At 40.0% G+C, this 21,649-nt stretch overlaps 1 protein-coding gene across 6 annotated transcripts in view; it reads right to left on the bottom strand.

The window, feature by feature from the left end:
* The window catches only part of CHD1L (chromodomain helicase DNA binding protein 1 like), a 125,578-nt gene that overhangs the window by 8,570 nt on the left and 95,359 nt on the right, over nucleotides 1-21,649 (bottom strand). For 5 of the 6 annotated variants that reach the window (XM_009427628.5, XM_001158033.6, XM_009427637.5 and 2 more), the window contains 11 exons: nucleotides 21,131-21,286; nucleotides 19,705-19,797; nucleotides 18,345-18,441; nucleotides 16,212-16,285; nucleotides 14,936-15,046; nucleotides 11,743-11,857; nucleotides 10,952-11,105; nucleotides 7,009-7,174; nucleotides 2,697-2,845; nucleotides 1,704-1,867; nucleotides 685-887 (listed from right to left, as the gene is read on the bottom strand). In XM_009427628.5, coding sequence (XP_009425903.4) covers nucleotides 685-887; nucleotides 1,704-1,867; nucleotides 2,697-2,845; nucleotides 7,009-7,174; nucleotides 10,952-11,105; nucleotides 11,743-11,857; nucleotides 14,936-15,046; nucleotides 16,212-16,285; nucleotides 18,345-18,441; nucleotides 19,705-19,797; nucleotides 21,131-21,286 — 1,482 coding nt within the window. The remainder of the gene's footprint in view (nucleotides 1-684; nucleotides 888-1,703; nucleotides 1,868-2,696; nucleotides 2,846-7,008; nucleotides 7,175-10,951; nucleotides 11,106-11,742; nucleotides 11,858-14,935; nucleotides 15,047-16,211; nucleotides 16,286-18,344; nucleotides 18,442-19,704; nucleotides 19,798-21,130; nucleotides 21,287-21,649) is intronic. The other variant, XR_010158630.1, reaches the window with a different exon arrangement.

Raw genomic sequence — 21,649 nt, 5'->3', positions numbered from 1 at the left:
CTACAAACGTTTGGTAGCATGTATTACACGTAAGGCATCGTTCTAGGCACCACAGTCACAGCAGCGAACAAGAAAAAACCCCTGCTGCCATAAGTGTATTTTTTAATGCAATGCAACAGTCAAATAAACAAATACATAGGTAATGTGTCAGGTGGGACAGGTGGGATAAAGGAAAATATGGGAGAAGGGACAGAGAATAACAGAGGGGGGATGGGGCCTGTTTTATATGAGGTAATCACAGAAGACCTCTCTGAGAAACAGACATTTGAACAACACTTGATGTGGTTATTTGGGAAGAAAGGGTTTTAGGCAGATGAAGTAAAAAGTACAAAGGTCAAGCAAGGGAACAAGCTTGAAGTTTTGCTTTTTCTCAAAGGATTTGTTTGTCTTATCAATGTTGCTTCATTTCACCCTCTTAAAAACCTTGTGCAAAGGATAAGACAGATATTGTCCCATCATATGGATAAGGAAGTTGAAGTTGAAAGGTTGGGTAACTAAACCAGGTAAATGAGAAAGCCAAGAGTGAATTGATTCTGGAATATCTCCTGACTCTAAAATTCACACTTTTTTGACTGTACAATACTACACTGGGACCACCACCCCAGTCCCAGTGCCCCATCCTCCCCAGTTCTTGGCACCATAAGGACTGAGGCCCCCATCCCCAGCCCATACCACTTCTCGTACCTACGCAGTGCACAATGAGAGCATCCTCGGCCCCAGCCTGAGGGTGGGTGACATCACCACTAACGTACTTGAGGGAAGTAGCATCTGGGTCTTGGTAATCCAGCTCAGCAGCGCTCTCTTCCCCATTCTCAAGGTCCTCTGGCTCGCTCTCCTCAGAGGGCAGGCAGAAGGACTGGTAATTGTTGGATTCCCACCAGGCCATCCTTTAGCAGGCCAGAGACAAAAGGAAATTAACCCAGACAATCACAATTTCCCTTGGAGCACATTTTATACTGCTGTTCACAAATAATATCTGCCAAGTAGAAATGCAATTAGAAACTCACCCTGATTGAAGTTTTCTACTTATTTGTAAATAAACAAGTCTTACTGATTAGGCTAACTGCTTCCTGACTACAATTCAATAATGAGCACTCACTGAATGTTCCTGTTTTTAAGACTAAAAGAGATTGTTGAAGTAAATTACTCTTTGTCAGATAGCTACAATAAAATCTTAAAATCTTCTGGGTTTGGCCGGGCATGGTAGCTCACGCCTGTAATCCCAGCACTTTGGAGGTCAAGGCAGAAAGACAGCTTGGGCCTAGGATCTTGAGACCAGCCTGGGCAACACCGTGAAACTCTGTCTCTACAAATAATAAAAAAAAAATTAGCCAGGCATGGTGGCACACACCTGTGTTCCCAGCTACTAGGGAGGTTATAGTGGGTAGATCACTGAGCATGGGAAGTTGAGGCTGCATGAGCTGTGCCCATACCACTGTACTCCAGCCTGGGTAACAGAGCAAGAACCCATCTCAAAAGAAAAAAGAAAACAATTCTGGTTTTAATGGAATGCATCTTCCCTGCCTTATACACTGAGACTTTTCACTTACCTAGAGGAAATGTTTTCAGAAAGTATTCTGTTACCAATAGGAACCAACTTAAAATGAATTTTCTGTATTTTTAAAGTGATATTCAACTGTGGTCTCACTATACAATAGTGACTCCTTCAACTGTGGCCGCCAGCTTGGTTAACGCAGACATACTTTTTCTTATGTTCAGCCTCTTCCTTTTGCCTCTTCTTCTCCTCTATGAGTCTCCTTCTCTTGGCAGCTGCTTCTTGTCTTTTCTTCTGTCTGTCCTCCAGCTCTTCTGGACTCAGAACCCGCTTCCTTTTGGTAGATCCCTCCACAAGGCCTGGGATGAGAACCTAGAGGAAGAACAAGATCCATCACCAGGGACAAGAAGATTCCTCCCCGAATTTCATTATCCCTAACACACACTGTACGGAAGCAACATGCTTAATATTCCACAGAACACTGCATCTCCACACACCCTGCATGGTGGGAACTGGAGGCAAAGCACTTGGAGGCACTGTTCATACTACACACTTCACAGGCACAGTGACCAGAATACCATGCTGTAAACTCAGCCATGGCATTGGCATGGTTGAAACAGTCATTTTGATTCATTTCATTAGGAATAAGTTACTTCAGAAAAGTAACTTTTTTCCTTGACTAAAAGCATACCCTGCAGGATGTCACTTCAGCCATTTTTAATGGAACTCTTTCTGCAATGTATTATATAGTTTTTTTAAGATTGTATTTCAACATCATGATTATCTTAGTGATAGCTAGCATTTAATGACCACATGTTAACTGCCAAACACTGTGAACACTACATATATCATTTATGATTGCCATCCTCTCTTCTTGTCATAGGGTCATCATTACCAACAGCAGGATATGGTATTTTGGTATAATATAAGAATGCCTTTAGGGGTGACTTGGATGGACAAGGCTGCTTTCACCTGCATGACATCATACAATATATTCTCTCCTTTATGTTTTTCATGCTGACTTTTTTCATAGTTTTTATACTAGGGTATAGTTAATTATATTAACATTTCAGCAAACACATACTTATTTCTTGACAAATCATCCTAAGAGAACAAAACGATGCCAGCATCATTTTTTTGTTTGTTTGTTTTAGAATGAGAGTTTGGAAGAACAACTTTTAAATAAATTAACAGTTCTTACACTGCCTTTATTTCGGAGTGATCGGCCCTCTTGACTAGTTTTCTCCAAAAGGGTTTTCTGAAGGTTTACCAGTTGTTCGAATGATTTTCTGTCTTCCTTACTGGGCTCTTTAGAATAATCTTTACCTTCAAATAAGTACATATGATTTTCTAACAACATAAAACACAGAGAAATGTTAGATACCAAGGAAAAATAGATTAATGCTATTCAAATCAATAACAAAAGTGGACAAGAGAACAGCCTATATTCTAAATGGGCTAAGTCCGTATGAAGGTATTTCATTTCCCATCCCACTGACACTGAAGAATGTGGGTTCTACATGGGGATCCCATGTGTTTACTTTTCCAAGGGGAGAGCATGGCTTAAAACCCTTTGGTTCATCCCTAGATGGTTTGTGAATCTCTGCTGGATTCTTCCATTCATTCTTCATTCATTTATTCCCAACTATCCCTCAGCACAAATCTCACTGACATTAAGATCATCTAATAAAATCCGTATTTTTTTATTCCAAACACACTTTTAATATTCAGCTTGGCAAATCTATGAGAAAATGAAGAATCACAAAAATAATCCCTTGGATTTACAATATTCTTTACAGATCTCATCAAGCGTCTTCATCATGATCCTCACCACAATCCTGGTATAACTAATCCTACTTTTGAAGGGAAAACTGAGGCTTAGGCAGAAATTAAGGGACTCTGTAATTCTCACTGGAAGAGGCAGGACTTTCTGATTCTAAGGCCAGTGTGCTCTTTTCAGTATATAATTGTGTCTCTAGAAGGGTGGAGAGATTAACAGGCTAGCAAATAATAATTGTGGTAATAATAACAATGAAGACAATAATGTCATCTTGAATAGCACTTCATGCTATCAGATCACTTTCACAACTATAATCGTGTCTGATTTTTCCAACTGTGTAAAAGAGTAAAGTAGGCATTAATAGGACCATTTTACAGATGAGAACAAAAATGCTCAATGAGGTTGAGTGATCTGCCAAGATCATGAATCAAGTGATTAAGAAAAATCAGGACCAGCCAAGACTAGCAACCACAGATAGGTAAGATAATGATTGAATAGGGAAGCATATTTAGTAGCACATGTTACCAAATAATGTATTTTCACAATATTTGTGAAATCCGCTATAAGTATGTTTTCCCTAGAGAGTATGAAAGCAAAACATTTTCATTCTCAAGAGATCAATTGCTTCACACTTGTACCCAAATCTAACCAGCTGTAATTCTAATTGGCATTTGCTAATTAAATCAGCAGGGGGCTTTCAATGAGGCACTCTATCAACAAGTAGAAAAAAATAGAGCTGAGAAGTGTCAAATATGATCAACATATGTAGCTTCATACTGCATGCAATTCTCAACTTCCAAACATGCTTTTTAAAAAAATGCTGGCATTTAAGATAAAGCAACCCTGTTTTTTATTTAATTCTGATTGGGGCCACGTTAATTACCAGTCTTTCCTATCCACCTATATTCTTTGTAATCATACTTCCTATCTTCACTCTGCCATCACAAGCCTAGACCCACGTCTCTATCCTACCAGGAGAATCATTTACCACAGAGCGGACCTATATCCATTCATCGAAGAGAAAATCCCAAAGTGTAATACAACTGGGGATTTTTTCTGGCAGTTGGACTGTCTAAAAAAAGTAAAATTATTTTAGGCAGTTGGATTGACTGAGAAATATAATTATCTTTCTGGAAAAGAGTGTGACTTTATTTTGTCCTAGTAAACACTAGGAAAATAAGCTGAAATTATCTAGATCAGTACAGAACTGAGTGTGTTGCTACTTAATATAATCAATTATAACTTAAAAATATGATCACATGCATCTATTTCTTCTCTCACTTGAAACCACAAAGTGACAGTTAAAGGAATTTTTAAAAAGATCTATGAGGCAATGGTGGATGAAAAAGTTCAAGAACCTTTTGGAAAATGCAAAGTTGCTGGAGGGATAATGACAGATTAAGAAGAGACATGGAAACAAAACACAGGTGCCTAGCCAAGGGCTCATTAGGAGTCTAGAGAACCTCTCAATCCCCCAAGAGCTTAGGACTTACAAGTACAGAGTACCACAAAGGGGGGAATTGAGAGAAGATCTGCACCCCAAAGAGCAGGAGTGCCATGAGCCCTTGACTCACCCCGCCTTTTCAGTTTCAGCAACCAGGTGAACTCCATTCTCACCTCTCCCAGGGAAAATACTAGAAGATTGGTCTCTGGAGAAAATGGGTTGCCCAGTGAAAAGACATCAAATATGGATCAGAGAAGGTGCCCTCCATGTAAAAGCTGACTCACCAACCAGGAATAAGGCCCCAGGGCCCATGCCAGAGCTGCCCTCAGCTTTGTGGCACTTCATCAGCACATGTGATCAGACAGCCAGGGAATACCAGACGGTTGGGGAAACTATCGATGAGAACAAGAGATCCCCAAACAAATTTTCCTTTGTAGAAAAAGAAGTACCATGGTGACTATAGCTAATGATGACATATTGTATTCCTGAGAAATACTAGGAGAGTGGATGTTAGGTGTTCTCACCACAAATATATAACCATATGAAGTGATGTATGTTCATTAGCTAGATTTAATGATTCCACAATGTATATGTGCTTCAAGAAATCATGTTGTACATGATAAATACAATTTTATCTGCCAATTTCAATAAATAAATATATATTTTTTTTTTTAAAGAAGGAGAAGTAAAAGTCAATGCAATGGGAAGAGAAATACTTTTTAAAAAGATGTAATATTCTCCCTGGAATACATATTAAAAAGCCATAATAAATGTCCCCAGAGAAGACAGTATGTCCTTGAAATGAGAACAGAGTTACAATTAAAACAATAAGCAGAGAACAAGAAAGAGTTCTTGAAGAATACAAACAAGATATTTTTATAAAGAATTTCAAAGATAAAACATAAGAAAAGTCAAAAAGCAGTTTCCTGTAAAACAATGCCAGCTGCCCAAATTCCAACTTTTCCACCTATCCCACAAAAACTATACAGATCAACAAGGACAACAAAACCACCCCAATCCATGCCTACTACATTAGGAGTCAGAAAATACCACACACTTCAACTTATGGAAGTTAAGAGAAATGAACCCCCAAAACCAGCTGAGCCAGCTCCAAAGCCCACACTAGAGTAGACAGTCAGGCAGAGACTATGCAGTGGAGAGGGCAGGAGGGTTCCAGAAAGGTCAGACAGATAAAAGTTACCCACAAAAGACAGTCCCATTCCAAGTGGGAAAATAATGAGGATAGGTCTGAGTGGATCAGAGCAGTGGCTACTAAGGAACTGAACAGAAGGGAAGGTATGAAAATACATGCAGCCAGGAATTAGGGAAGGCATTGCTTTTGGCAGGGAGAGAGACAACTTAGAAGTGGGAAGACATCCTTTGACAAGTTTGTGGCACAGAGAGAAAGCGAGCGATGGAAATTCACGGTCCTATAGAAACAAAAGAGAACTGCAAAACCAGAAATCATGCCACTACCACTACCCAAAATAAAAAGGAGCTACTATCTAGTGAAGAAACAGCACTATTGTGTATAATTAAAAGAAAGTACTGGTGAATTAAGAAGCCTAGCAAGATTCCCAAACCTCTCACCCCAGTCCATATTGAATCTCTGCTGCAGCTGGTACAGAAAAATAAGTCATTTCAAAATAACTACAAGATGCCAGGGAATACCTTTACAAAGCTACCATGTGAAAAATTACTTCAAATCGGAAATTTAAATGCTCAGAATAGAAAAGAACAAAATGACAAATGCTGACCAAATTCAGGAAAGAAAATTAAGAGAAAGACAAAACCATCTCCTACATCTCATGGATTACGGAAATTAAATGGAAAAAGTACATGACAAAGTCCGCACTGTTGATGAACGCAAAATAAATGCTTAATGTTAGCTGCAATTTTAAAAACAAGTAATTCTACTGTTTAGAAGAGGAATCACTATGTGCAAAGCATCATACCAAGGATGGTAGGCTTTACTAATAAACAAAGAAGAAGATGTTTGCAACCAAGGGAGAAAAGGTACAAATTCAAAGCCTTAAGATTGATACTGTCATAAACATTAATACTATGATTTTGGTTCACAGTTCAGCTACAAGGGAAGAGCCACACAAATTTCCAGTTAGTTTGGGTATAGTTCTTTTATCAAGCAAGTCTTAAACAGTGTGCCCAAATGACAGTAGGGTAAGGGAGAAAAAAGATGCCCCAGAGAGCAGCATCCAAAACTTTCCATGGGGACGTGAGCTCTAGCTTGGGGTGGTTGTGCCATTTGCTCTGCTCTAACCTCCAACTTACTTCCTTCCTCTTGATCTCTGCTCCCTCCTTCTGCTGCAGGCAAGGCATCAGAGACCCACTGGCCATCTTTTGTTTCTCCCAGGATGGACTCCAGGTCTATTTCATCCATGGTGCTCCCCTCAGAGGCCAGCAGTTTATCCAGACCAAATTTGAGTATCTCACTCAACTTGAATAGAGGAAACAAAAAAGTCCAGCAAGTTCTCATGAAAAGAAACATTAGGATATCAGTGATTGGCTAAGTGGATTAACGACACCAGGCACAGTCCTTCTCTAATGAACAGGCAGCCTTTCTGCTCTCCCCATCATAGATAGTAACAGCCAGGGCCATTTAATAGTTGGATGATGGGTAAGCAGAGAGGTGATAAATGATTATCAGAGGTATTGCCTTTGACAATTCTGCATAAAAACAAAACAAAAAAAAGTATAAACCTCCAATTTTTTTGAAGAATAATAGTAATTTCCTGCATTTTCTACAGCACCTCTCACTGACTTTTTCATAAGCATTCCCAGCAGCCACTTGAGATCAGAGACCCTGTTAGCTACTTTCCAACCTCTCCACTGCCAGACTCCTTAGAAAGGGAAGGCTACACTAGGAACTTTACCCCTATCATGAACTGACTCCTTTTCTTTGGCAATTTGTTTTCCTAACACAGTGGTCTATCGAAACCACCTTGCAAAGATCAGTAACAACTTCTGACCACCAGACCCGAAGGCCTTTTCTCAGTTTGAATTTTTCTGGATGTTCCTCTGGCATTGCACTATCCTGCTTCTCTTCTCTCGTCCCTCTCTGGAGTACTCTCAGCCTATTCCCTAGGGCTGTAGGAACCATGCAGAAAGCATAGATAATTTTTCCTGGCTTTCACTTGCTACTTCCAACTTTGCACCTCCGTAAGCACTAATTCTGAGATCCTGACCCAAGGTGGATTCAAACCTTGGGCCCTTGTTCTCATCTTGCCCTTTTAGACTGGGTTATCTCCAGATCGTCTATTTTGTGAGTAACTTGGAAATGTTAAGGTATTCTGTAACAGCTTGAAGAAACAATAGACAGCTCACTTAAGCATGAATGTACCTAGATATATTATATTTACCCTCCATACACATAACCAGGATGACTGGCTTTGGCAGCTGGTACCAAGAATAGTAGGAAGCCAACTATTTATGATAAGAATTAGTCCATACTGGGACCCTCCCTTTCGCCCCCTTGTACTTATGCTCACCTCCTGGCTCTCCCTTGTTATTGCTCACTTGCAATGTGTCTTAGTCATTAAGAAAATTACATGTGTTTTTATGAGAAGCTGTATATTACAGTAATTAAGGGCATGTGCTCGGAGGTTAGAGAGTGCTTGAATTGGAATCCTAAATCTGAATAACCTTGGGCAAATTACTTAAGATGGGGATATAGTGTCTATCTCATCCTGCTGTTATTCTTATTTACTGAAACAACTGGAAAAGAGCACCTCAGACAACACTCAGCACACAGTATCCAATAAGTGTTCACTACACCTGCATCTGCCTGCCTGTTTCTACTGTGTCCTCCCTACAGGATAAAAAACCTGTTTCCTTCTTTCAGGACTTCAGAACTCCATACCTACTGCTTAGATTTACCAAATCAGAACCACATCTTTTACTTTTGGTTTCTTGGTATTTAAAAAAAAAAAAAAAAAATCCCCCAGGCACAGTGGCTCATGCCTGTAATCCCAGCACTTTAGGAGGCCGAGGTGGACGGATCACAAGGTCAGGAGATCAAGACCATTCTGGCCAACCTGGTGAAACCCCGTCTCTACTAAAAATGCAAAAATTAGCTAGGCGTGGTGGTGCGTGCCTGTAGTCCCAGCTACTCAGGAGGCTGAGGCAGGAGAATTGCCTGAACCCGGGAGGCAGAGGTTGCAGTGAGCTGAGATCGCGCCACTGCACTCCAGCCTGGCAACAGAGCGATACTCTGTCTCAAAAAAAAAAAAAAAAAAAAAAAACCCAAAAAAAAAAAACAAAAACCCCCTGCTTTCTTTTTAGACAAGGGCTTTGGGTTATCACCTTTGCTTTTGGCAACCACAAATAACTCATAGCATCTGGATGGGGAAGAGATAAATCAGACATTAGAGTCAGAAAGTAACTTTCCGATAACCATGAGCTGGGCAAGAAGTCCAACAGAGTCGCTCTCAGCCAGCAGTCCATGTTCCCACTCGTTTGTGGCCCCATGGGGTGGAGGTATGTCTACATCTTTCACAGTGATGTGTCCAGCAGCCCACATCACAAGATACCCCTCACTGGACCCCTGGAGCTCCCTCCACTGGGAGAGTGCAAACAACCTATGACATCCTTCCTCCTCTAACAAGAGAATGCGGGCCTTGTGAGGCTCTGTCATTTACCCCTTCACTATGCCCAGCAGTGACCCTCTCTCTCTTAAGGTTCTATGGATAATTTTTCTGTGGAAAACTGCATTTAAGGGTATCTACAGCGTACCTCTACCTCTCTCTCAAGCTTTCATCTCACATTTATAATTGTCTCTTAGTGTGAAAACAAAACGTACAGCCTGCCCTAGCACCATTATGGTTAATTAAGCATGCATGTGACACAGTCAGCAACACAAGGAAAGTCAGAAAAAGAAAAAAGCCACACTTACCCCCTAAGATAAACAAAGAACAAACCCAGTGTTACTCTTTCTAGTTCTAGTCCCAAAATTAATAAAACCTTGAGCCTTTCCTATAATTACTAACTCCCTAACAAAAACAACAGGATCCCTGTCTTTTGCAACACTCATATGTAAAGATATGCACTGGCCTTTGCAGATACGGTAACCATGTGAGAAAACTGCTGTTTTTTCAGACTAATTACAAACTTAGTAACTCTGCTTCTAATATTGTGTCACTTTTTCTCTCTTAAACACTTATGTTTTTTGATGGACTAGTCCTTTCCAATCCTAGTCCATCTTGCAAACTTTTACAAATAAAATTCATTCCTTTTGTCTGAGTCTGCCTCTAACAATAGTTTGTTTATATTGTATTTTTACTGCACACTCTGACTAAAGCCTAAATTCTCTTTATCTTCCTAAAACTCTGCCCTACTTCTTATTTTCCTTTCTTCTCTCCTCATCATAGGGGCCTAAAACCTCACAGCCATCTTTGAATTTTCTATCTCCCTACTGTTGAGACCCAACTCTAAACAGTAGCCAACTCCTGTCCTTCCTTCTTTTGCAATGTTTCTCACAGCAGACTCTCCCACTGATGCTGCCCTTGACAGACATTTATTACTCCCTTCATACCTGCATCTTTCTAGTATCCTAGGAGTTGGTCTCTTTGCATCCAGCCCCTCATCCTTAGGGCAAAAACAAAGCATCCAGGAAATATTATGAGTTCTAATTTTAACCCAAGGGCTGCTACAGAGTAACTCTAAGTCCTCTTCCAAAAGAGAGCTCTAAAATCTTCCAATCCAGTGTCTGTCTCCCATCCAGTACTCCCTTCTTTAAATAAATTACCTCTAGTTCGTTCACCCATTTTTTCTAAGGCACAATTATGAATTCCTGATCTCATTCGCCCTCTTCTGAGTATGAAGTAATGTAAGTCACTGATCAAAGGGTCTGGGATTAAGGTGGAAGTACAGAATTAATTGTTATTGAGTTCTTTATTTTAACTAATTCTCTTAACAGCCCTCTGAGCTAACCTGTGGTGTCTTTATTTTTAGAAATGCAAAAAGAGTAGATCTAAGAAGTTAAGAAAGCTGCTCAAACCCAAACAGCCAAGAAGTGATGAGGCTTGGATCTAATCCTTACTTCCTACAGACCCTGCACACAGCCAGCACTGTGGCAGGTGTGAGGGAGGCCAAGGAACAAATGTGTAGCTGGGGAGAGTGGCTGGTGAGTGCTGGTTCTTTTCATTTATATTCTCCTCCACAAAGGGTATTGGTATATTCCAAAGTGAAGAACATCATATCATATCATATCATATACCTGAAGGTCAGCATCGGCAGCAGGTTTCTGGGCTCCCAGAGTAAAATGGCCTCCTTCTATGATCATGTTGGTGAGCTGCAGTTTGGAGGCTGCTTTCCTATAGACTATTTCTTCCACAGTGTCTCGACCAATCAGCCGAATAACTTTAACAGACCTGGACATAAGTCAAACAAGGGTAGTGTGCTATAAGGGTGTGCAAAGCTGGGCAAAAGTATGCAAGGTAAATACATCTAAAAGCAAACAAAACCAAATACCATATTCAGGGTACAATGAAAGGGAGATTGGTTCATTTGGTCCTGAGCACTTGTTAGAGAGAACTCGCCTGAAATTCTCTCTGAACCATTCCAGACAGTCAAAGAAAGAATGATGGGGTAACCATGACTGGGATTCCTTATCTGTAGCCAAGGAAAATATCTGGAAGATCAAATTATCCTCAGATCAAAGGGCAACATCTTTCTTTCTTTCTTTTTTTTTTTTAGCTTAGCTCCATAGCCCCATAACCCCATTTTTTAACTGAGTCAGACCCTAACTCAAGAAGGATGAGTTAAATGACTTCTAAAGTTTCCTTCTAATCCTTTCACAGTTTGATTTGACTCCTTCTAATAAAGTCAGTCTGGACTGATAATGTGACCCACCCAATACTACCCTAGGAGTCAATAGCACAGATGAGCTAAAACCTGGTGGTCTCTCGGCTCCCAGTGTGGGACTGTCACCAGGACTATATTCTTCACCTTTTTCACAACCCAGAACTGCTGCTGGGCAAGCCAAGGAAGCAGAAAAAAATCACTTACTTGTTTTGGCCAATTCGATGAGCCCTGGCAGCTGCTTGCAAGTCATTCTGAGGATTAAAGTCACTGTCAACAAAAATCACAGTATCTGCTGCTGTTAAGTTCATGCCAACTCCACCTGAAAACAATGCAAAAAGGAACGTAATCAGCAGCACAAAGACGAGGAGCTAGAAAATAAGCACAAGGCTAGAGTGGGTCAGACTGATAAACTGAAATCAGTCAAAACAATTGGCTTCATCCTTCAAATGGACCCACACCCCTAATTCCAAAGCCTTGTTCCAGCGGTGAGAAGTGCTACCTGACCTCTTATTGCCTGATGGGAAAATTTTTATTACTGAATGGAACAGAATGAGCGGAGCAGGGGCAAGTGGCCAAGGTGGATACTTAAGTCAGTGCCATGGAGCCACTTTATCTCTTCTGCTTAAAAACCTTGATTAGATTTTGATTAGAGTAGTCTGAGGAAAAGGACACATGCTCTTTCAGAAAACAGATCTAAATATGAGAGGTCTGCAGTGCGCACTGTCAAGAGAAGAGCGCCGAATGTCGCTTGCAAGTTACAACTAGGTAGCAAGATCTCTGATAAAAAGTTAATGAGAAGAGTGGATGATATTATACTCCTGAGCAGAGTGGGAAACCTCCTCCCTCTGATTAGAGAAAACTCCAGTGAGTCTTTTATGTACTGGTTTCCACATTAATCAAAAAGTAAGTAACAAAACCAACGGCAAGACAAGAACACTCTTGTCATTTACTCTGAGTGTTCTGAGGCTTGCTCAGAACACTCTTGCTGGTCTTTCTTCAGTGCTGCAGGAAGAGAGCTGAGGAAGTACCTTGAGTTACAGGAATTAATTAAGAGAACCGTGAAGGTACATTGCAGCCTTCTCTTTGATTAATGTGAAAACAAGTACAAAACAGACTCCCTCTTGCCAGGGTCGTTAGAGCTGGTTGCTGAAACAAGCAAGGCTGAAAGGGCTTGTTCCATGAACCTGAATTAAGGACTAACTTTCAAGAAGGACTACTGGCCATAAGCTGGATCTCCAGACAAATCAGGCAGGAATATTCTAATTAAAGTCTTCATATCAAGTTGAAGTTGGAACAAGGAGGTAATCATGACCGATTACTGAGAGATGCTAAATTATACCTAATAATAATGATAATGACACTTACGCTGTGCTTACTACTTGCCAGGCATTATTCTAAGCACTCTCTCTATATTAACTCCTTTAACCCTCACAACAACCCTGTCGGGAAGTTGAGTAGTTGCTACGATTTTCCCCACTTTATAGATGTTGAAAGGGAGGGTAAGGGACTTCTCTGAAGTTGCAAGCCTAGAAGGTGAAAGAGCCAGGATTCATTCCCTTGCAGTCTTGGTCCAGAGCCCGTGCTTTTATCCACTATACTATAATACTTTTCAGGTGCTTATTTCATTTTAAAATGTGTTCCATAAAATTATCTTCTTGAATTCATGTTGTCTAAGTGCAGCTTTTCACTGAGGGGTAAGATTTTTATAAATAAGCCACACCCACATCCATGAATAGGAACATATTCATGAGCTATCACTGCCATCTGGTGGCAACATGACTCATCACAGAAATATTTGAAATTTGGAAGGAAACCTGTTAAATAAATGAAAATACTGCAAAACTACAACAAAACTGTGACAGCAAACACAATAGTGTTTGGAAAAGACTAATGTCCAGGACTGCTTCAGCTCCCAGATCTACTCTGAGTCCTCCAAGAAGATTAACTGAGAAGCAGAGATCTCTTTTTTCCTAATTTTAGACATTTCAAACATAATGCTGCTCTCTGAATATGAGGATGATGAAATCATTAAAGCATAAATAAAACTGTTTTCCCGGCAGTGATGATGCACTGCCTGATTCTTTCAGTTTCTCCTGAGACTAACCCTGAGGCAACTGATCACATGAGAAAATGGCTGAGATTCCATGTGCAGTCTATGATCTTGGAAGAGTGAGGCCAGATGAATCTTATGTTACTAATTTTATTAGGGAGATAAAACAAACACAGGTGAAATAATCTCCTTATAATCAAAAATTATATCTAACACTTCTTTCATATACCCTTATAGCAGTAGGCATTTAGAAAGCTTTCTAAATAAGACTGAACTCTCTTTTTAGAAAAATGTCAATCTGTCTTTAATAGAGGACACACATCTCTTTCATGTTCCTGCATGTACTCCATCAAGATTTATGTCTACAAAAATAAGATAATGAAACTAGGATCCTATGAGTTGAAAACTAAGGTCAGCTTGCTCCAGGACCTGAGAAAAATTTCTTAGGCTGGAATGTAGTGGTGCAATCTTGGCTCACTGCAACCTCTGCCTCCTGGATTCCAGCGGTTCTCCTGCCTCAGCCTCCATAGTAGTTGGGATTACAGGCACGCACCACCACATCCAGCTAAGTTTTGTATTTTTTCAAGTAGAGACGGGGTTTCACCATGTTGGCCAGGCTGGTCTCAAACTCCTCACCTCCAGTGATCCACCCACCTCAGCCTCCCAAAGTGCTGGGATTACAGGCATGGGCCACCGTGCCGGCCTTTTTTTTTTTTTTTTTTTTTTCAGACACCACAATGACTTAGAGAATCATTTCATCTCCAAGAGCTGATTTCAAATTATGTAACAGTAAATGAAAGCACTCTGTAACTGGTAAAGCATTACAAATGTCATAATATTCACGATTTAAATCATATATGGACGATGTCATAAATAATTCTAAAAAGTTGGTATTTTCAACATAATCACATTTTTTAACAACTAGATTTTTGTTAAGCTTTTCAGCATTATTCCAGAAATACTTATAGAGGAAGGACAACTAGTAGACAAGCTGTTACCTTATTTCCCAAATTCACGGTTGGGAAGAAGAGCTACTTCCACTGAATGTAAATGAAACATTCCACAAAATCACATAAATCTTTCAGGACATTCCCAGGTCAATGGTCAAAGCAGATTAGAATTACTTTCCAATAACCCCAGGTTTCAGCCTTACTTCTTTGCTGAGATGACAGTTTGGACAGGCTGGATAGAAAAGAGCACCATGCTTGATGTCCAGTACCTTGTTTTACATTCAATAGTAACCTCACCTTTCAGAGAATTAAGGAAAAAAGTGTACTAACCGTTGGGATGTAATAGTACTGTATTATCCCTCATTTGTCTGTTTCCATTAATGCCTTTGCAGCCTACCTGCCCTAGTACTCAGGAGAAAAACGAAAATGGGCTGCTGTCCAAAGTTCTTAATGGCCAAGTGTCTCTCTTCTCCTCTCACAGAACCATCCACACGCTCATAGCTGTAGCCTTTACAGAGAGGAAGAAAAACAGAAATCTTAACCCTTTTCAAGTGGTCTTTGGGGAATAAAAAATTAAGCCCAAAACCAAAGGCCAATTTTGTCCCTTTCCATATACAGGCACAGCCCTACTTTAAGCAAATCCCAAAGGGAAAAATGTAAATTAACAGGGACAATTATCATTTTACAAAATAACTCACCATAACATACTCCTCTGGATTTTTAAAATATATGCAGTTGAAGTCTTTGGCACTTATGAAGTTAATACTCAGTTTTGACTATTCTCAAGCAACCCTGAGCATCTATCCTGTGTGATAGTTTCAACTTTGCTGAGATGTAATTCTTATGTAAACAGAAGACAAGCGCTTGGAGGCAGGTGAGTGAGCCCCTTCTAACAGTCCAGCAATCTGCCTTTCAGTGAGGCTTTAGAGTTCGCCACCTGCCTCCATGCATCCGTGTGGGGAAGGGGAGCTACAAGATCAGGCTGTTTATGCATCTGGGGACCCCTCAATGGCCAGTGGCATGTGCCAACGGCATTCTGCAAGTGTCCACTGGACCAGGTATACTGCGGAACTCAGAGACCCGGTCTGAACTACTTTTTTAAATTGTAAGGTCTGGAGCTGTTCAACATTGGGCTCAAGATCAACTCATGTTAGAGCCTTTTCTCATCATCTCACACAAATCTTATTACATATTAAACAGACTTCCCAGGTAATAAACTACATTCTTTATTGTCTATGCAGAAAAAGTTGCTCTTACTTTTCCCCTGGCTTATTTGTTATCTCTATAATTTCAATATTCACCTTTTCACTGATCATGAGTAAGTGCTCAACTGTTGAGGTGAATGTTACAAGACGCTAAAAGCTCTAGTCACTGAAACTTTATCACACATTTTCAAAAACATTTCCACAACATTTGCTCCACGGCCCATAATTTTAAATCATGTAACTGATGGGAACGTGGGTGTTTATTTCTGCCCACGTGCCTGTTCTCTGCTGTCCATCCTTGCCTTCACACATCACTCTCCTCTCGCCTTTTGATTTTTTGGTTCTGAATAACGTTCTCACCCTGCTTTCCTTTGTAATATTCTCATATCCCATATTATTCTTCATGGACCTATCTGGACTGTTAAGTCTAACAGAGCCTTAGGTAATGTAGTGGCCAAAAGGTGTCACCTCTGTAATCCATATAGTCTTGGAGAATATCCAACATCTGGGTCATTTGGGAGAAAAGTAAAACCCGATGGCCCCTGGCAAGAAAAAGAAAAGGAAACACTGCCAAGTCTAGTGGTATTTAAGGTCAATTTCCCTCAGGCAAAATTTACCAAACAATAAAAGTTTATAAATAAATACCAAAATAGAAATATAAATGTCGTATGATTTATAGACTGCCTCAGAAACTCCAAATGCTTTCTATGAGAATACACCTCCACAGGTAGCTGTATCCCTCAGAGCAGTCATCCTCAAACTAGAGTGGAGATTATTCCCAGGGGACGTGTCAATGCAACAGGGGATATAAGCCCTAGAATAAACAAGGTGCCTCTTTCTGGAATGTCAATTTGCTCAATGGAAAGAAATATAAGCTTTCATTTTAGTGGCAAAATAAATACAGATATGTGAAGAGTAAAATGCAAAATTCAAATACACACACAAAAAAAAGAAAAGAAAAACTGGAGACTCTGAAGAAAGCCTGTGGTCAGTCATCTACAACTATTCCCTGTTTGGGGGTGTAAAGTCACTATCCTCTCATCTACAGCTATATGGGTTGAAAAGTCTGAGAAGCATTACTTTAGAGAAGCAAGGGGTAAGTGATGTCTCATCTTCCATAACACGAGAAAATTTTTGTATAGTGAGAGGAGGGAAGAAAGGCGGCAAAATGATGGAGTAAGTCAAGAACAAAGTCAAGCCTAGAGTCCCTTGTTACTGGCTGTTATTTTAAATTTGCATAAACAAAGAAGCACAGCACTGTCAAAACAATATTCTCATTATAAAAACTTATTTAATCTGAGCTTGCAACAAGTGTAAGAGGAAAAATTATGGGGAACTCTTTCAAGATTCAAGCCCCAAATGGGTAGAGAAAGCAATGAACCTGAAAACCTCAATTCTAATCTCATTTCTGCCATTTGTTGGCTGTGTGACCTTGGGCAAGTCATATAACCTTTCTGGGTCTGTGAAATAAAAAACTGGCCAGAAGGCATTTATAGGTCCTTCTCCAACTCTAACATACTTATGGCAGATATATGAGAACCAATGAAATACAGTAAGACATGAAATTATTTAACTTGCACATTCCTAAAGTTGAGCAATTTTGCCAAATCTGAAGTTTTAGATTAGTTCAGGCCATACCTAAGACAGTCATTCCAAAGGGATAATTTTGAAACCCATGGGAATCTGGGCTTTTCCTAGACTCCTCTAGAAAGAGAGAACTCTGGTGATTAGGAGGATTAGGTATAAGCTGAACACATGGCTGTTGAACACTAACTGAACCTGGTCTTTTTTGTTTTGTTTTTTTTTTTTTTGAGATGGAGCCTCGCTCTGTCACCAGGCTGGAGTGCAGTGGCATGATCTCGGCTACCTGCAACCTCTGCCTCTAGGGTTCCAGTGATTCGCCTGCCTCAGCCTCCTGAGTAGCTGGGACTACAGGCGCCTGCCACCACACCCGGCTAATTTTTGCATTTTTAGTAGAGACAGGGTTTCACCATGTTGGCCAAGATGGTCTCGAGCTCTTGACCTCATGATCCGCCCACCTCAGCCTCCCAAAGTATTGGGATTACAGGCGCGAGCCACAGTGCCTGGCTCTGAACCTCGTCTTCTAATGCGCAACTCATGTCCCTGAGAAAGAGTCCTTCAAGTTCCCCTTGAGTTTAAATCAAACCCCACAGGTTAACAAAAATGAATGTTTACTGAGCCTTCATTATGTGTCAATTCAATGCCAAGTTACTAGCAGGCAACTATAAAAGAAATGCTCAGTGTTGTCTCTGTCCTTGTAGAGCCAAACAATATATAGTTGGAGTGATAACGGTAAACATAAACACCAGTTAATCAGACAGCAGATTACGGCAGCACATTGCCAAGTGCTGGATTAGGATTATAAGTGCTGTACAAATTCAGGAAACGAAAGAATGATTGTGGAAGGGGTGGGGTGGGATAGAATGGGGTAGGAGTGTAGTCACAGAGAAGGCAGAACCTGAATCAGTGTTAAGAAAAAAAAAGAAAACTGGAATTGGCCTGAACAACTCAGTGAGTTCCTCAATAGTCAGGTTTTAACAGTCATTAACTCAGAGCAGCAAATGTGAACCTACCACCTACCCAGAATACAGGAATGCTAGTAGCTTATCCAGCAGGTGAAGCTTCCCACTAGCCTCAATCAGGTGGTCTCCAACTTCAAAAGGCTCCGGCTCCACACCTAGAAAAGAAAGAACCCACTCCCAGTAATGTGCCCTCAGTAAGGGCAGAAGCCAGTAGCTAGGCTACAGGAAGAGAAGCCAAAAGCTCCTCATATAAGTAGTTGTTTGCATGATGATCTCAGTCCTGCTTAACACCAATTACACAGCCTAGCACATCCAACAAGCCTAATAAACATCTGTGTAAGGAATAAAACCACTCTTCAGGAAACTGAGACAGAAGAAGATGCTAAAGGTCAAGGAGACCCAAAACTGAAATCGAGACTCACTCTATAAAATAAGTCAAAATGGCAGTCAGAATAACCTGGAGGACTTCTTTCAAAACCTATGTGTTCCCAACACCCCCTCCTCTTAAAAAAAGTTCTCATATGCACCTACTTGAGATTTTGTGCAATCTTTAAACAGTTTGTAGCACTATTTGGCAGAGATTCCCTTAAAGTGACTGCAGCAAGCCCTCTGTACTGATCCTATCTAGAGTCTCCATGGCCACAGGAGTGCTTGCTCCAAGGGCTACCAATCAGGGAATCAAAAAAGCCCCAGTCTGAAGAAAAACAAAAACACCACACATCAAAATTCCTAGGATGCAGCTAAAGCGGTGCCCAGGGGAAAATTTACTGAGGTCTGTATGATGAAGGGGAAGCAACAAAGGAGACTGAGAAGGAGCAGATGGAGAAGAGAAAGTATATCCCAGAAGCTGAGGGACGAAAGTGCTTCAAGAAAGAAGTGATTAGCTGTGCCAAAGGCTTCTGAGAGGGTAACTGAAATGTGAACTAACAAATAACCATTGGTTGGGCAACAAGGAGATCATTAGTGAACCTGGAATAGCGGTGAGGAAAGGCTGACTGAGTCAATTCAAGACAATGGGAAATCTAATCACGAAGAAATGATTTTTAAGAACCCAGATTATCATGCATTCCACAAAACCACTGGTCTTGACTCTTCATGTAATGAAAGAAAAAAAACGCTGAAGAATGTTTCTAGATTATAGAAGAATAAAGAAACATGGCAAATGCAATGCAGGGTCTGCAGGATCTAGGACTGGATCGTGGATTTAACAAAAAAAGAAAAACATAGCCAGAAGGGATATTACCGGGACAACTGAAGATATCTGAACATGAATATATGAGTTAATACCAATACAGAGAAATTGAGAATAAACAAAGGAGACGAAGTAAGTATATGCAATTATTTTGAAGAATTTTGGTATGATTTGGCCACAGAAACATTACCAAGGAATAATGTGGGGGGAAAAGGCACTGTCTCACCATCGAACAAATATGGGTGATCCACACACTTTCGAAGCTGGGACAAAATGTTCTGTAGTTTAACTTTCTTTGCCGTCTCATTTTCAAATGCATCTGAAATTTTAAAAAAAGAGACAGAAAGAGATGGCCTACTGAACAAAACAGAAACCAAAACCCTGAGTTTTTACAAGTAACCTTAATCATTTCAATTATATCCTTTGAACCTATACTAACCTCCCAAATTTCACTGAATTGTATTGAGAATTAACAGCATGTTCACATAAAATTTTCTCAACCATTTTGTTTTAAGAAAGACCCTCAACTATAAATTGAACTCAGAAGTACTCTGTTACTCTTTTGCAAATTCTAAATTTTCTTTAACTGTTGTTGTGGAGTCAAGGGACAAAAAAGTGCAATTTGAGAAATTATTTCACTATCTTTCCCTTGTCACTTCCAATTCCTCCCAGTGAATTTGATTCAACAAAAAAGTTTTGCACTCTCTTAAATACAGCAGTTCCCCCTTACCCATGGGGAATATGTTCCAAAACCCCCAGTGGATATTGGAAACCATGGATAGTACCAAACCCTATATGTATTCTGTGTTTTTTCCCATACATACATACCTATGATAAAGTTTAATTTGGCACAGTAAAATATTAACATCTCATAATAAAATACAACAATTATAACAATATTCTATTCACAATGTCACAGACAGAAGATTTGTTCTTAGCAATCTCAGCATATAATTGTTTCTCATTTTTTTATTGAGAACTTTAACCTTTTTTGCTTAAAGGAAGCACTTTAAGGCTTCTTTAGAATATCCAAAATGCAGGCATCACTACTCTTGTGCTTTGGGGCCATTTTTAAGTAAAATAAAGTTCAGTTGAACAAAAGCACTGTGATACCATGACTATTGGACTGATGACAGAGCAGGCTACTAACGCTGACGGCGTGGATACGCAGAACAAAAGGAGCATTCATGTCCTGGGTGGAACAGAGTGAGATTTCATCATGCTACTAACAACAGAGTTTGATTTAAAATTTATGAATTATTTTTGGAATCTTCATTTAATATTTTCAGACTGCAGTTCAGTGCAGAACTGAAACCCTGGAAAGCAAAACTGTGAATGAGGGTGGACTACCGTATCTGACAGGGTGGGAGGATGAAAGACATGACTGGGACACCTGGAAGTGTTTGCTTAATTACAGGCACTAAGAAAAACTGAGTGAGGGGAGAAAAGGAAATTTCACAACTGCAACAACCAAGGCTGTTACCTTTAAGATGCTCTGCCACAGTCCCACTGTAGCCGACCAGAATTATTCAGAATACAAAATTCCATCCCATATTCTTGGGATCACACAAATGAGTGTGATTATAAAATATTTTACTACCTGAAATCACATCCTTATTTAGTTTCTAAATGGACAAGTGCCCTCTGATTACCTAGGTCTTTCATCAAAATGGCCTTGTAGTATCTCTTTTGCAATGCTGACATGCCATGGTATATCACTACTTCTGTCTTCTTGGGAAGCTCTGTAGCTACCTCAGCTTTCACTCGCCTCAGCAGAAATGGCTGCAAGAGTTTGTGCAGTTCACTTGCTACATAAGAAAAAAAATACAAGAAGTGTGGGACAAAAGTAGAACCAAGGCAATGAACCCTAGAGAACTTAAAGAAATTTATTTTTGTTTCTTATTTCACGCTTATTTTGCATTCTAGGCCAGTATGGTCATTTTTTTACAGTATTTCTTCCTTCATTGGGATCATCTTTTTTCTGGAATCATGACTTGTTCTTAGCCCAAGAACGAGGAACACTCAAATAACTTCTTATCTCATTTGCACAAAGCTGTTTTGTTCCCAGAATATTTTTGCGTTTAATCTCATTGATCAGCATAACAGCTTAGAAATTTCAAGTGAGGAATACTGTCCCCATTTTTATAGCTAAGTTAAGTGAGGCTCAGAAA

The sequence above is a fragment of the Pan troglodytes genome, chromosome 1 (assembly GCF_028858775.2).
Source record: "Pan troglodytes isolate AG18354 chromosome 1, NHGRI_mPanTro3-v2.0_pri, whole genome shotgun sequence".
Taxonomy (NCBI): Eukaryota; Metazoa; Chordata; class Mammalia; order Primates; family Hominidae; genus Pan; species Pan troglodytes.
This window is presented reverse-complemented; position numbering and strand designations above follow the sequence as displayed.